The following is a 17123-nucleotide window of genomic DNA, read 5'->3' on the forward strand; positions in this document are numbered from 1 at the left end:
TTTATGTAAATGTAAAAGATGTTACATTTATATTTTTTCTCAAGTTGAAAGATACTATAAAAATTCTAAAATATTTTTAAATTATAGGCAATAATGATGGCTCAGTGGTAAACAATACGCCTGCAATACAGGAGATGCATAAGATGCAGTTCAATCTCTGGGTCAGGAAGATCCCCTGGAGGACGTAATGGCTACCCACTCCAGTATTCTTGCTGGAGAACTCCACAGACAGAGGAGCCTGGTGGGCTGCAGTCCATGTGGTCAGAGTCTGACACAATAGAGTAAATAAGCACACAGGCACCGATAAGAGTTAGTTCAAGAGGTGTGCTTCAATGAATTAGAAAACAATGCCTCGTTAACAGAAAAATAAAATTGAAGCCATTAGTTTTTTATTGAGGCTTACTTAACTGCTAGATTTATAATATATCATAATCTCTTAAAAATTTTTTTACTGAACTTTATTTAGTTGACTTGCAAGGAGAAGGAAATGGCACCCCACTCCAGTGTTCTTGCCTGGAGAATCCCAGTGACGGGGGAGCTTGGTGGGCTACCATCTATGGGGTCACATGGGGTTGGACACGACTGAAGTGACTTAGCAGCAGCAGCAGCAGTTGACTTGCAAAGTTGTGTTACCATAATCTCTTCACCAGTTGAAAACAAAACAAAACTTACCCCTCCATGTCTGTAACACATGCTCATACAGGTGAAGATAATCACTGTAAATATCCTGATTCTCCTACCATGTCTTTTTTAATACAATGAAATCATACCAATTTTATTTTTAATACCATGAGCACATTTTTGTTCATTCAAAAACATTCCTTAGCCCCTGTCACACATTGAGCACAAAACGGGCAAAAATCCTCCCCTCAATTAGCTTTGTAATAATTGTATAATACTCCAAGGCGCAGTGCTTCCTGATCATCTTGCTCACAACAGGTATTTGGGCTATTCACTTTGTTCTTGTTATTAAAACCAGCACTGGCAATGAAAGGTTTCATCCACATGATTTCTTTAGGATCGAAGTCTGTAAGTGGAAATGTTGAGTCTAAAGGTTTCTGTATCTTAAAGAATACATTCCTGGCTCTTCAAACTAACTTCTTCAGTTTCTATAAAAAGCACTTCTATGAAATGTATTTACACACACATGTATTCATGAGAAGTTGTAAAATAAAGTTCAGTAAACATAATTACCAGCATCTGACAAGCAGTTGACTTTTCTTCCAGCCCTGCAGTTTTAATACCAAAACTTTGCTGATCTCCAAGGTTCACAAATTCCCAACCATCATCATCACTCATGTTCTCCATGTCTTGAGCTATTAACAAAGAAGCAAAGCAAATTCATTTTAACTTTGCTAAAAACAGTAACAAAGAGAAACCCTACAAGCGCCACTTCCTCATGAAGACACCTACTATCTAGAAGGGCTACTTCAGGCTTAATTGAAGCTGTCTTCATTAAAGGCCCCATCACCACCGGTAGGTACTGCTGAAATTCTTTTCCAAGGATTTTGCACATCCTGGCCCACGCGGAGATCATGTAAGAGATCTGGGGGAAAACAATTAAAGGTTAAATTTAAATTGATGCTTCAAAAATGTGTAAAGCCCCTTCCCTGTCTCATAGAAATGATGCTTTATTTTGGCCCTTCAAGCAACAAGTGCACTAAGATCACTAAATGTTCGATCTAAATGATCTAAATGTTAGATCACTAAATGCACTAAAATGTTCGGAAACAATAAAAAGTCACTGAGAACTTCTACATGAGGATACAGACAACAGTTGAGGCAAGAGACAGACCAGCGCTATGTCTTATTTTTTTCCTGTTTTCAAGAAGCAGTACATAACAGCACACGAATCATGTAACAAAAATCCACTTAGACTCATCAACCCCTGGCTGCTACTTTTCCCCAATGCAGGACTTTACTGGACTTTGCCTACAGCCTAACACTCCACTCAGTCAATATTAATCACCCCTTTCTGCTATTTAAGTTTTCTGTGTAGGGGGTCATCCACATTTAAGATACCTCTTCTCCTACTACTCAACTTACAAAGACTTTAATCACGACAAAGTACCTACTGAGAATCTGGTTCTATTTCATCTCTATTGCCCCCAAAGGGATTTTTATCTTCTATTTATATACTTGTTTATCTCGTGTGGCTGCATGTGCAAACACACTCCCCACTCCTAATTTTAAAAACAAAACCAAAAAAAGTGTTTGAAAAAAAAAAAAACATTTTAAGTATGGAAAAAAATTAAAGCATGGCTGTGTAAAGTTAAAATTTGATCCAACAATTATTTATTGAATGCTCATTGTGCAGCAGGCACTGGGAATATCACCAAGAACAGGACAGACATTTACGACATTATTACAACAGGGTCCTAAGCACCCACGACTGAGACTTGTACTGGCCAGGAAATCTGGGCAGGAGTTAGAATAGCTGAGTGGGGACAGCTCTTTCTAAGCTAAAGGATGTTTGTTCCTAGGCAGAGAAAAGAGCACAACACATTCTAAAATTGTTGGTTGCAACATTTCTTTTGCTTTCGAAAGGGGAAGGAAGTCACGGGGCACTGAATGGGACAGGAGACATCCAAACGGACATGTCTTGGAAGTGGTTGAATAAATAAACCCTGCGTTCATCAACTGAAGTCACAACCCTATGGAGGAAAACCGAAGCTACAATTGTGGATGACACGGCTCAAGGGAAGTGAAGAGATGCGAGCACCTAGGATAATGGAGATCAATAGCACCAAAAACCTTTAGTCACAAGAATAGCAGTCTGAAAATCGACTGAGGAAAAACATGGTGTGTGCAAAAGTAAACACGTGTATGCACACACGGTGTGAACAGTGTGGAAAGTCAGTGAAGAATGTCCCTGAAACCAGGGGTTGGGTATTATCTCAAGAAACCTACTGCTCAATTTTTCTTCTCAATATTTAGCCTTGCACTATCAACCAGGCTGGAGAGGACCGTGAGTGCTGCTTTACCTGAGGGTCGTCATCTTCCATGTCACTGAAGTCTGTCTGCGTCTTCAGTAACAGCTGCATCACGTCAGAGGCATCCTGCATGAACTGGAAGGAAATGTTTGGGGAAGACACATATTATTCATGTATGTCACATCACAGAGACACTACTGCCACCTAATTTTGTTTCTTACATAGTAATAAATCTTTCCCCCAAAATCTATTAACATTTTCCACATGAGTTTTAACCCCTCAGATAAAAGTGCTATATAGAGAAGTTTTCGCAAATGGATTTCGTGCTCTAGAATTTCTACAGAAATGTTTTCCAGTTAAAGTCCAAATGAATTACAGTATAAAGATAGTTCTGGTGGCATCCAGTTTTGGTCCATGGCTCATGCATTTCCAGCAGTAAAAAGATAACTCAAATTCAGAAAAACAATTCTGGATTGCTCCCTAGCTTCCTTGGTGGCTCAGTGGTAAAGAATCCACCAGCAATGCAGGAGATGCTGGTTCAATCCCTGAGTCAGGAAGATCCCCTGGAAGAGGAAATGGCAACCCACTCTAGTATCCTTTCTGGGAAAATCCTACTATGCACAGAGGAGCCAGGTGGGCTATGGTCCGTGGGATTGCAAAGTTGGACACAATTGAGTGACTGAGTATGCAAAAACTGTATGATTTTCACTTCTCTGTTTAGTTTTGGCAATCTCCACTATATAAACAGGCAGTGTTGCACAAAGATAGTCTGAAAGCCAAAATACAGAGTATGAAACATAAAAATGTTTTACTGATTAGGTTCTCAGTGTCTCCCAGAAAACTGTAAGATAAAAATGCTAGTTCTGGAGGAGATCAGAAAGGTTCTATGTTGAAAGCTCTGAGAATCAAAATGGGAGGGGATGATAGAAACTTTTTTTGGATTAGCTGTGACAGCTGAGATGCTGGCTAGGAAGAAAAACACATTGGCCAATGGTCCTTTTTAATTCTTTTCTGAAGATCTAAATGTATATTTAGTTTATAATTATTTTCTGAAGACAAAATGCATATTTCTCTTGGGACACTCAATGCTTTTGGGATTAACAGGAATGCAACTGGAATGTTCCCAAGCACTTTCTTTTTATTTTTTTAAAAAAAATTTTTCAGCCGCACCCTGAGGCATGTGGGTCTTAAGTTTCCTGACCAGGGATGGAACCTATGCCCCCTGCACTGGAAGACAGAGTCTCAATCACTGGACTTGGGTCCCCCGAGTTCAGTTCAGTTCAGTCGCTCAGTCGTGTCCGACTCTGCGACCCCATGAATCACAGCACGCCAGGCCTCCCTGTCCATCACCAACTCCCGGAGTTCTCTCAAACTCATGTCCATCGAGTCGGTGATGCCATCCAGCCATCTCATTCTCTGTCGTCCCCGTCTCCTCCCACCCCCAATCCCTCCCAGCATCAAACTCTTTTCCAGCGAGTCAACTCGTCGCATGAGGTGGCCAAAGTATTGCAGTTTCAGCTTTAGCATCAGTCCTTCCAATGAACAGCCAGGATTGATCCCCTTTAGAATGGACTGGCTGGATCTCACTGCAGTCCAAGGGACTCTCAAAGAGTCTTCTCCAGCACCACAGTTTAAACGCATCAATTCTTCGGCGATCAGCTTTCTTCACAGTCCAACTCTCACATCCATACATGACCACGGGAAAAACCATAGCCTTGACTAGACAGACCTTGGTTGGCAAAGTAATGTCTCTGCTTTTTAATATGCTATCTAGGTTGGTCATAACTTTCCTTCCAAGGAGTAAGCGTCTTTTAATTTCCTGGCTACAATAAGCATCTGCAATGATTTTGGAGCCCCCCGAAATAAAGTCTGACACTGTTTCCACTGTTTCCCCATCTATTTCCCATGAAGTGATGGGACCAGATGCCATGACCTTCGTTTTCTGAATGTTGAACTTCAAGCCAACCTTTTCACTCTCCTCTTTCACTTTCATCAAGAGGAGTTCCTCTTCACTTTCTGCCATAAGGGTGGTGTCATCTGCATATCTGAGGTTATTGATATTTCTCCCGGCAATCTTGATTCCAGCTTGTGCTTCTTCCAGCCCAGCGTTCCTCATGATGTACTCTGCATATAAGTTAAATAAGCAAGGTGACAATATACAACCTTGACGTACACCTTTTCCTATTTGGAACCAGGCTGTTGTTCCATGTCCAGTTCTAACTGTTGCTTCCTAACCTGCATACAGGTTTCTCAAGACGCAGGTCAGGTGGTCTGGGATGCCCATCTCTTTCAGAATTTTCCAGTTTATTGTGATCCACACAGTCAAAGGCTTTGCCATAGTCAATGAAGCAGAAATAGATGTTTTTCTGGAACTCTCTTGCTTTCTCCATGATCCAGTGGATGTTGGCAATTTGATCTCTGGTGCCTCTGCCTTTTCTAAAACCTGCTTGAACATCTGGAAGTTCACGGTTCACGTATTGCTGAAGCCTGGCTTGGAGAATTTTGAGCATGACTTTACTAGCGTGTGAGATGAGTGCAATAGTGCGGTAGTTTGAGCATTCTTTGGCATTGCCTTTCTTTGGGATTGGAATGAAGACTGACCTTTTCCAGTCCTGTGGCCATTGCTGAGTTTTCCAAATTTGCTGGCATATTGAGTGCAGCACTTTCACAGCATCATCTTTCAGGATTTGAAATAGCTCAATTGGAATTCCATCACCTCCACTAGCTTTGTTCGTCGTGATGCTCTCTAAGGCCCACTTGACTTCACATTCCAAGATGTCTGGTTCCAGGTGAGTGATCACGCCATCGTGATTATCTTCATCGTGAAGATCTTTTTTGTACAGTTCTTCTGTGTATTCTTGCAACCTTTTCTTAATATCTTCTGCTTCTGTTAGGTCCATACCATTTCTGTCCTTTATTGAGCCCATCTCTGCATGAAATGTTCCCTTGATATCTCTAATTTTCTTGAAAAGACCTCTTGTTTTTCCTATTCTGTTGTTTTCCTCTATTTCTTTGCATTGATCGCTGAGGAAGGCTTTCTTATCTCTCCTTGCTATTCTTTGGAACTCTGCGTTCAGATGCTTATATCTTTCCTTTTCTCCTTTGCTTTTCGCTTCTCTTCTTTTCACAGCTATTTGTAAGGCCTCCTCAGACAGCCATTTTGCCTTTTTTGCATTTCTTTTCCATGGGGATGGTCTTGGTCCCTGTGTCGTGTACAATGTCACGAACTTCTGTCCAGAGTTCATCCCGAGCATATGTTTAAATATGGGTGAAACTGAACATATGGGTCTGGAATTCCACAAGCCTCCAGAGGTAAGACCGTAGACGTAAAGGAAGGTTTCAAAAGCATAACTGAGTTAAGAAGAAATCTTATTAGCAATGAAAAAATGAAGGTGACAATTTACATATAAAATTGAAGTAATACAAGAATAAGATGATGGATAACAGTAAGTCTTCAGAAAACCTTTTATCAGAAAGAAAAAACCCTCTGGTACCCTTGATGCCCCCAAAGCCAGATGACACACAACAAACCCAACACATTGCTGACAAGTCACTTACCTTTTCCTTCCCAACAGCCAGACCAATGAGGCTGATGCACTCAATAGTTTTTCCTCTGAGAAGTCTGAGTTCCTTCTGAACTGCATTCTCGACAATGTGCTTCAGTGACGGCATGAATAAGTCATAGTAGGGGACAAATTTTTCTTCTGCAGTATCTGCAACTGATGCGATAGACGTCACAACTTGTTCCAAAACTAACTTGGTGCCTTTCTGGATCAACTGGAAGGAAGACAACAGAACATCAGCCCCACAGAGAAGATGGGGCAAACACTCCCAGCCAGTTCCCGAGGGCTGCTCTGAGACTGCATGCTGAGCCCACCCGACAGCAGCCAGAGTGGAGACTAGGTCTCGGAGCAAACTCAAGAGCCCCCGCTGAACTATCTGTTTTCTCCTGTCAGCACAGTGCTTCTCACTCGTGTCCACTTAATCTCAAAGCACGGCTAACTCTCGAGCATAAATGTGAACTCCCTTAAATTTCTGTATCCAGCAAGCTTAATTTTACTCATCGTTCCTCATTTATTTCCACTACTTAATTTTATATCCTGTGCTGTCTGAGTAGGTCGTGGAGAAAGTTCCCTTTATGGCCCATTCCTTTATTTTCTATTTCTCTCCAGAAAAAGACCACTGAGGACACCCCTGAGAGGTGCTCCTGTTCTCCACCCTGGTGCAAAGGTGAGATCAGCCCTCCCCCTGCACCAGCGATCCACAGTGTTCTCTGTGGACCCTGGGTCCTTGCGGTCAGGCCACGTTAGCACCTGGCAATGTTACTCTGTAATTCCTTGTGGGTTCAGAGAAATGCTTGAGCCGGCAACTGCTCCGGACCCTCCACCCCCTCACCAACCACAGCCACTCTCGGCAGAGCTCTTTCTACTTGCACCTCGAGTCCCCACAGCCCTCTGCAAGGTGAGCTCACTCCTTCCTCTGGCATCTCGCATCTGCTCTGCGGTTAACGTCATGACCAGCCTGTGATCCCGTGGGAACGTCCTTCTTCCCTGGCTACTCTCTCTGCGCACGGCTCTTCTCACACACACGACCCTCTTCCCCCATCCCATCTCAGCAGCCCCTTCCTTCAGTCTGCACCTCACACACGGGTCCCGTGGCGGGAGCTGGGTCATACAGAGCCACCCTTCACCCAAATCTACTCTAACGTCCTATCTGATCCATCTAGTCCTGATTTAACTAACCTAGCTGATCTGCCCTCAACTCGACTACCTGCCTGTCTTAATGTACACTCACGTTCCTGTATCACATTCTTAGTTTGCTATCATAGTACACTGAGAGCCCATCCTCTGCTTCAAACCCCTTCTCTGCCTTCTGGGACCTTGTAATTCCCTGTCTTCCTCTCTGCTCTCCTTTAGACCAGGGCCAGGGGATGTGTGGTTTACCAACTGTTACCAGTTCATCATAAGCCAAAGTACAGACACTGAGTATTTATAAAAATTTTTATAGCAATTTGACAGTAATGTTATGTTCGCTGAATATTCGAGTTAAAAGGCTTTTATTCTGTGTGTCCTTTTTATAGCAGAAATTTCACTTCACTCTACTGATAACAAACCAGGTTTCTGTTTTTGCCTGTCTTACCTGCATCCTGTCTTTCTCATGCTGCTGACATTATTCACTTGTTCTTAGGTTGCCTCTTACTTAAGCTATAAACTATAAACCATCTTCTATGTGGATGGCCAGGCCTTATTTTAAGAATTCAACATGTTTAATACAAAAAGGATACTCTATTTTCACATCTTCTGTGTCTGTCATTCAGGTTAAGAGAATGGTCAGCACGTTTTGCTTCCTTCTCTTTCATCTTTTAAAATTCAAAGTGGCAGAAACTGCTAACGTTTCCTGAGAAGTCTCTCTCAGAATCACCTTTCCCTCTGATTTCCACTATTACCAGCCAAACAGAGCACTTAAAAGACCGTGAAACTTACCTCTTGAAGCTTAAGGACCATGATGGAATGCAGATGCTTCACCAAGCTGTCTAAGTACGGAATAAGCAGTGACTTGGGACAGTCCTCCGTGAAGTTGATGAGAGCGGCGGCGGCGTGGGCCTGGACACGCTGATTGCCCTGGTCTTCCATGGTCTGCAGCAGCGCTGCAATCACCTGTGAAATGAAATCACACGGGCTTTTCAAACGCCACCCCTCTTCTCGGAGTTTTTCAGTGTCTGCAGACTCATTACTTACCTTCTCATGGAATTTCTTCTGGAAACCAGGCGCAAAGTCGGTAGCCATCTGTCCCACAGCATTACAGGCCGCATACCTCACCCTGGGATGCTGGAAGAGGAGCCCGTGTGTTAGTAAAGGCAACAGGGTCCCCTGCAAAACCATGGCAATATATTAATGAATCAAATATTTACTGGTACTTACAGGATCCTGAAGAAAAAGCAGAACAAAATTTACTATCTCGTTGAGAATCCCCTCCATCTGCTGGTGGCATCCTTCCCCAATGGCGGACAAGGCCATGAGCCCCGCGTGCCGGTACTTCCAGTCAGCTGCGGAATAGTTACATGCGGGGAAGAGCAATTAGACACCACCAACGGGGCCTCCCAGTTGTCAGGAGTACGACAGTAACAAAGTATGGTTATACATGGCTATTAAGTAGGAAAACAGAAAGAGTGCCTGACTGGATTACTTCACTGCCACAGTGGATACGCCACACAAGCATTTCACTCCGAAAGTTGAAAAGACAACATGGCGGCAAAGAGCTTGTCGGTATTTACACCAACCACCTAAAAATAAGACACGTTTCCCCCTCAGACTGACTATGGGCAATGAAGATATGGATTTCCTGTGTGAACTGTGGTGCTGGAAAAGACTCTTGAGAGTCCCTTGGACTGCAAGGAGATCCAACCAGTCCATTCTAAAGGAGATCAATCCTGGATGTTCATTGGAAGGACTGATGCTAACGCTGAAGCTCCAATACTTTGGCCACCTCATGTGACGAGTTGACTCATTGGAAAAGACCCTGATGCTGGGAGGGATTGGGGGCAGGAGGAGAAGGGGACGACAGAGAATGAGATGGCTGGATGGCATCACCGACTCTGTGGACATGAGTTTGAGTGAACTCCGGGAGTTGGTGATGGACAGGGAGGCCTGGGCTGCGATTCATGAGGTCACAAAGAGTCGGACACGACTGAGCGACTGAACTGAACTGAACTGTGTCACATACTGCCATTCATTGAACAGAGATTTAATGATCTCCACAGTCATATTTCTCTAAAAAGGAAAAACGTCAAGGAGGAAAGATGCTGCTTTCGAAAAATTTTTACTTAATAGGGTAAATGAGTATGAATGAACCTTATCTGTATTCTAACATTAATAATGGCTATCTGCTTTTAGTTTAAGGGAATTTTAACTAAACAAATGTTTATTTTACTGGACTTCATATCCTATTCTATATAATTTCCCTGACTCCCATTTCTAAATGTTTGTTTTTACTATATTATCATTCACTTTAAGGCTGCTTTAAATTCCTTGTGGAACAAAGGAAGATACACCTAAATATAAAAACCTGAGCAATGGTTCTCAAAGTGGGGTTCAAGAACCCTAGGATTTCCTAAGACTCATTCATGGGGTGCACACGGTCAAAATCATTCTAATAACATTATTCTTTCACTCTCATTTTGAGAGTACAGAGAGTATTCTCAGGATTACAGCATATGTGAAATATCAAGAAATCCATCCAGAAGCAGACATAAGAATTCAGTTTTACCTAAGATATTTACAAAAATGCCCAAAATAAGAAAAAGACATTCTCACTAATATTTTCCTGTTTGTCTTGGAAGAGAGTCATTTTTCATGGAAGATGTCATTTCTGTTAACATGTGACAGTTTTACAAAAGTACTCTGGGTCATGGTTGTAGAAAACCAACCTGTGGTTGACAGGGGGAGGGGGAGGATAAACTGGGAGATGGAGGATTGACATACACACACTACTTATACATAAAATAGTTATAAGGACCTACTTACTCTACAGCACATGGAACTCCACTCTACTCTACTCTATAATGACCTACACAGGAAAGGAATCTCAAAGTGGAGATACACACATATATATAAATGATTCACTTTGCTGTACATTTGGAATTAACACAACATTGTAAATTAACTATATTCAATGAAAAAAATGCTCTCACCATATTATAAAGGGGAGCAAATGTTCATATTAAAAAACCAAAAATCAAAAGTACTCTGAGATCCTCATTGTAAAGAGGTCCTGAGATTATAAAGTTTGAGAACTGCTAGTGTAAGAGCTAACTAAGTTGTAAAAGAAAATCCTAAATTAGAGATCAGACTTAATTCTTTCCTTTGGGGAGCCCAAAACTCACGTAAAGATGTCTGTTGTAACTAATTGTTCTGAAAAAATTGCTAAATTATTTGCTAAACATTAAAACTTCATTATTTATGCTAACATTATTATATCAGTTCAGTTGATCAGTCATGTCCAACTCCTTGTGACACTATGAACCACAGCATGCCAGGCCTCCCTGTCCATCACCAACTCCCAAAGTCCACCCAGACCCATGTCCATCAAGTCAGTGATGCCATCCAACCATCTCGTCCTCTGTCGTCCCCTTCTCCTCCTGCCCTCAATCTTTCCCAGCATCAGGGTTTCTTCCAATGAGTCAGCTCTCCACATCAGGTGGCCAAAGTATTGGAGTTTCAGCTTCAACATCAGTCCCTCCAATGAACACCCAGGACAGATCTCCTTTAGGATGGACTGGCTGGATCTCCTTGCAGTCCAAGGGACTCTCAAGATTCTTCTCCAACACCACAGTTCAAAAGCATCAATTCTTCAGCGGTCAGCCTTCTTTATAGTCCAACTCTCACATCCATACATGACCACTGGAAAAACCACAGCCTTGACTAGATGGACCATTGTTGACAAAGTAATGTCTCTGCTTTTTAATATGCTATCTAGGTTGGTCATAACCTTCCTTCGAAGGAGCAAGAGTCTTTTAATTTCAAGGCTGCAATCACCATCTGCAGTGATTTTGGAGCCCCCCAAAATAAAGTCAGCTACGGTGTCCACTGTTTCCCCATCAATTTGCCATGAAGTGATGGGACCAGATGCCATGATCTTCGTTTTCTGAATGTTGAGTTTCAAGCCAACTTTTTCACTCTCCTCTTTCACTTTCATCAAGAGGCTTTTTAGTTCCTCTTCACTTTCTGCCATAAGGGTGGTGTCATCTGCATATCTGAGGTTATATTTCTCCCGGCAATCTTGATTCCAGCTTGTGCTTCTTCCAGCCCAGCGTTCCTCATGATGTACTCTGCATATAAGTTAAATAAGCAGGGTGACAATATACAGCCTTGACGTACTCCTTTTCCTATTTGGAACCAGGCTGTGGTTCCATGTCCAGTTCTAAATGTTGCTTCCTGACCTGCATACAGGTTTCTCAGGAGGCAGGTCAGGTGGTCTGGTATTCCCATCTCTTTCAGAATTTTCCAGTTTATTGTGATCCACAGTGAAAGGCTTTGGCATAGTCAATAAAGCAGAAATAGATACACGCTTCAAATGTATTTCAGTTATCAATATACTATTAAGCCAGAATTTCTCAACTGAGGAATAAGAATCTTGAGAAACCAGTATCGGATCCTAATCTAGACTTACACTGTGGTTGTCATTTTGCAATGTAGAGAAATACTGAACCACTATGCTATACATCTGAAACAGATATATTGTTTTTCCAACTATAATGCAAACAAAACTAGTAAAGGAAAAAACTTTAATGCAAACAAATATTGAAATAGAAAGATGTCTATATTTGGTTTGCACATTTAAAAAAAGTTATATCTCATATATTCTCAATGGGCAGAGTTCCTGGAAGTATATTTGGCAAATGTGATGGGATGGTATTGGGATGTGAAAATGGTCTTCCTGTTTCGAATTTTAAGATTTAAAAAAATTGCTGTTTATCAATGCAAGAAAAAAACGAGCTCCCCTGGTGGTTCAGTGGCTCCGTCTGCCAATGGGGAGACATGGGTTCGATCCCTGATCCGGGAAGATACCACACGTTGCAGAGCAACTAAGCCTGCGCCACAACTATTTAGCTTATGCCCTGGAGCCTGGGAGCCACAACTGTTGAGTCCAAGCATCCTAGAGTCTGTGCTCCACACCTAGAGAGCAGACCCCACTCTCTGAAACCAGAGGAAGGCCCACACAGTAGTGAAGACCCAGCAAAGCCAAAAAGAAAATAAACCAAAAAAAGAAAAATTACAGTGGGGTAGATGTTAAGTTGATGCTTTTGAACTGTGGTGCTGGAGAAGACTCTTCAGAGTCCCTCGGACTACAAGGAGATCCAACCAGTCCATCCTAAAGGAGATCAGTCCTGGGTGTTCATTGGAGGGACTGATGTTGAAGCTGAAACTCCAATACTTTGGCCACCTGATGCGAAGAGCTGACTCACTGGAAAAGACCCTGATGCTGGGAAAGATTGAGGGCAGGAGGGGAAGGGGACGACAGAGAATGAGATGGTTAGATGGCATCACCGACGCAATGGACATGAGTTTGGGTGAATTCTGGGAGTTGGTGATGGACAGGGAGGCCTGGTATGCTGTGGTTCATGGGGTTGCAAAGAGTCGGACACGACTGAGCGACTGAACTGAACTGACTGAGATGTTAAGTTACTAGAGAAAAAGTATTGTTTGTCATTTTTAACACTCTTTTCACGTGTAGTGAAGTGTTAGTTGCTCAGTCATGCCCGACTCGTGATGACCCAGGGACTGCAGCCCACCAGTCTCCTCTGTCCATGGGGCTTTCCAGGCAAGAATACTGGAGTGGGTTGCCATCTCCTTGTCACATGTAGTATTAACACTAAATACACTTTTGGACCCTAATTCCATGAGAAGACCCTATTTTTTCCCACAAACAAGGAAATCCAAAGTCCAGACTTGCTCCAAGCCACACATTTAACAACAGCAAATCCTTACTAAGAGTTCACTGCCTTACTGTGAATACATGCGAGTTCACTGTAATACATGCGAAACCTTCTACAGCCAGCTAATATTGTAGTCAAAACTGACGATCAAATTCTTTAACTGCAAATAGGAAGGCCCACAATATATTTGAAGACTGGCACTGAGCAGTGTGAAACACTGACCACTGGGTGACTGTGCAAACTTTCACAGCTCTGGCCTCTGCGTTCATCTGAAATGGAAAAGCTAGACTCTGTCTGCTAGCTCTTATAGGCTGACCAGCCTGTGATGCGGTCTCTGTTCGGGGAAAAATGCTTCAAAATTTAGAGGTAATAAAAGGGGAACCTATTGTTCAAGACCCAGATGTATAATCACCATCATCCTAAAAAAAAAATTGTTTGGACAATGCCCTTTTAGGATAAGTAAGAGCTTCAGAGCATAAGCAGGGCCTGCACAATAAAAAGCGTAAGGGCTGGTATGGAGCTGTAATTGAGACCCAGAATCAAAGGGTGGACCCTCAAGTCTGTCTCCTGCAATGTATGCTACAAACATACACGTTAACACAGGTAAGCCAGGGCTTCTGTAAGAGTGTATGCAGTGGCATTATCTGTTACCAACAAAACTGTATGGTTTAATGGGGAACCGTGCAACATTATGTGGCTGTTAGACGAATGGGAAGTTACCACGTGGTGACAGGATGCGCTGTGGGGCAGAAGCTACCGGAAGCACGGGGTCTGGGTGCTTTACTCATGTTAAACACAGCTGCCTATGCACACAAGGACAGAGACTCAAGTCTCAGAGAGCTGTACGCAGTGAGCGCCTCCGAATCCCAGCTAAGGGCCTTTCAGTTCATACATTTCGGATCTGAACTTTTAAAAATATGTCAAGCACAATAACTTTGTAATATACAACACAAAAATGACAATTTTTCTTATTGAAAAAAAGTTACATGGTTCAAGGCTACTGACCAAGTATTTGTTAGATTATAAAAACAAATATAGACATGGCTTCTCCTCTGATTTGTACCAGGCATTTTTTTTTTAAATAAAAGATATTAGATGAAGGAAAACTAAACCAAATACACTAATATTTCATAAACATTGCAAATACTGGTGTGTTAAATTTGAATTTAGGTATTTCTGACTAGGGAGTAAAACTCAATTTTTCCTAGAATTAAAAACTTTTTCCTATATACTGAAGCTAATAATTCTGAGGAGGGAGAATAGAGTAATAGCTTCAGTATCAAGAAAAAAACATTCTTTACTGTAAGACTGAGTGCTTCTAAAGATGATTAAGTAGTATTTTATCAACATGAGAAGTAGGTTAAACAGAGAATATAAAAAGGCAAAGACTGACTTTTAGACACAGTCTAAGCCAAGTGGTGGCTCAGAGGTTAAAGCGTCTGCCTCCAATGCGGGAGACCCGGGTTCGATCCCTGGGTCGGGAAGATCCCCTGGAGAAGGAAATGATAACCCACTCCAGTATTCTTGCCTGGAGGATCCCATGGACTTGGAGAAGCCCGTAGGCTACAGTCCACAGGGTCGCAAAGAGTCGGACACGACTGAGCGACTGAACAGAACAGAAGCCAAGCTCCACTATTCCAGCGTTTCAAAGAGGTGATAGCTTACGGTTCTGAAGCATCTGCATGATGTGTTCTTTGATCATTGGCAGGACGAGCTTTCCACCAAGTCCACAAGCCATCCGGTCTAGAGCACTCTCACCAGCAACCGCATTGCTACACAGAGAACAATGGGGTCGACATATAAAAACACGTAAGGACAGGACACTACACGGACATGTTTTTAAACCGAGCCTGCAGAAGAATAGCTCAAGTAGTATTTTCTAATATATGAAGTTTTGGGTTAAAAACCCTAGAATTTAAAAAGTGGTTGTGGGGGGATAAAATTTTTTGTCATGCCTCATCAATAGTTTTAAAAGTCTTATGTCTGAATCTGACCTTTCACAACTTCCCTCTGTCCCCACTCACTAGTTAAAACTTAGCTTCTGACACTCTGAAGACTCAGAGGGATCAGCAGTGTTTAGGAGAGCCTTTGAATCACATTTCCTGGAAATATAGTCTTCAAACTTATCAGAACACAGAAAACAGAAAAGGGTGCTGAGCCTGTATGTGATTTTCTCTAAACTGGGAGCTTATTCATTTTTTAAAGGGGTGCAATCTGCCCTGCAAAATATTATATGTAAGTGAAACTCAATTCCAGTTTTTTCACTGAAAATTGAAGAAGTTTGGGCAGTAACGCCTTTGCACATTTGTTGTTTTAGAACCTCAAGATTAGCTGTTGCCACGTACATGACCTCTAACTGCTCCGTGAACCAAGACCAGAAAGACGATACTATGACCTTGAAAACAGGCTCTTAAGACTTAGCCTGACCTTGAAAATGTATTTATGTCCTTCTTGCTGCTGCTGCTAAGTCACTTCAGTCTCGTGTCCAACTCTGTGCGACCCCATAGATGGAAGCCCACCAGGCTCCCCCGTCCCTGGGATTCTCCAGGCAAGAACACTGGAGTGGGTTGCCATTTCCTTCTCCAATGTGTGAAAGTGAAAAGTGAAAGCGAAGTCGCTCAGTCGTGTCCAACCCTTAGTGACCCCACGGACTGCAGCCAACCAGGCTCCTCCATCCATGGGATTTTCTAGGCAATAGTACTGGAGTGGCTTGCCATTGCCTTCTCCGATGACCTACTTACTCAGAGATAAAATCTTATTCATCTAGTTCAGAAAAAAATAGCTTAACACCACATACACCTTAGTGCCTTTTACATGGCAAATTAAAAGCCAGGAAGCAACACATCACAGTAACAACCAGGACGAGGAAACTCGATCAGAGCCCAGTCTCTTCTTCAGCCCGATTTAGGTGTTTCTAGTCCAGGATTATTTTCATAAACTTCTACAGGGTATTCAGGAAAAAAGTCAGTCATTTTTAACGACAGGATCAAGCTTCAGAGATACATCATATATTCTCGAAGTCGAATGTCTTTAATTATATCTGTAAAAGTAGCTTATACTGACTACCAATCTTTCAGGGAAATAGTTTCAGTTCTTTTTAAGAAAAGGAGGTTAGGGGGTCTGATGTCCTGGGAAGAGTAAGAGAACTGGTCTAAATCCAGTCTACTAACTGGCCATAAACCCTGGACAAATCACGCAATCCTCCCTCTCCATTTCTGCACTTAAAATATGACACTAAACCTTCAGGCCCACTGAAAGGATCAATTAAAATGGCAGCTCTGAAGTGCTATGTTTCATACTTGTTTAAGGGGCCATTTTCACTATTTCACAGTGAATATACACTTTGGGGACTTTTCCATAGGAATCTGTATTCATGGATGCCTACTGATTAGAAACAAGTAAAATAGTAATTTCAGTGTTACTGTCATTCAGTGCATAAATCTCACCATCATTGCCCCTTTTCTATTCTACAGTTAAATTGGATTACATGAGGAAAACACAAGGAATTTGCTGAAACAACTAAGTTAAGGTCTACACACATAGAAAGGTATTTACCACAATAGAGCTCCTTCATATATATTTCAGAAGATACTCTTAAAAAATTCCTGACATGACGAACAGTTTAGAATAAGACAGGGAAGAAAAGATAGCTACCTTCACTAAAAATAAATATCTACAAAATTTGATACAGGAAAACACACAATGGAGAAAGCCTAAATGCCCCACGTTTCCAATTTAAAAGCTTAACCTCACAT

The 17123-nt window shown here is 42.1% G+C and overlaps 1 protein-coding gene across 1 annotated transcript in view; it reads right to left on the bottom strand.

The window, feature by feature from the left end:
- IPO5 (importin 5) overlaps positions 1-17123 on the bottom strand; it is a 42792-nt gene that overhangs the window by 8220 nt on the left and 17449 nt on the right. Inside the window, exons 10-17 of the mRNA XM_055426584.2 lie at positions 15034-15140; positions 8855-8979; positions 8672-8761; positions 8417-8590; positions 6492-6710; positions 2985-3068; positions 1414-1546; positions 1195-1316 (exon numbers count right to left, since the gene is read on the bottom strand). Coding sequence (XP_055282559.1) covers positions 1195-1316; positions 1414-1546; positions 2985-3068; positions 6492-6710; positions 8417-8590; positions 8672-8761; positions 8855-8979; positions 15034-15140 — 1054 coding nt within the window. The remainder of the gene's footprint in view (positions 1-1194; positions 1317-1413; positions 1547-2984; positions 3069-6491; positions 6711-8416; positions 8591-8671; positions 8762-8854; positions 8980-15033; positions 15141-17123) is intronic.

This window comes from Moschus berezovskii, chromosome 13 (genome assembly GCF_049115385.1).
Source record: "Moschus berezovskii isolate FMDL1 chromosome 13, NW_MosBer_1.0, whole genome shotgun sequence".
In the NCBI taxonomy this organism is placed as follows: Eukaryota; Metazoa; Chordata; class Mammalia; order Artiodactyla; family Moschidae; genus Moschus; species Moschus berezovskii.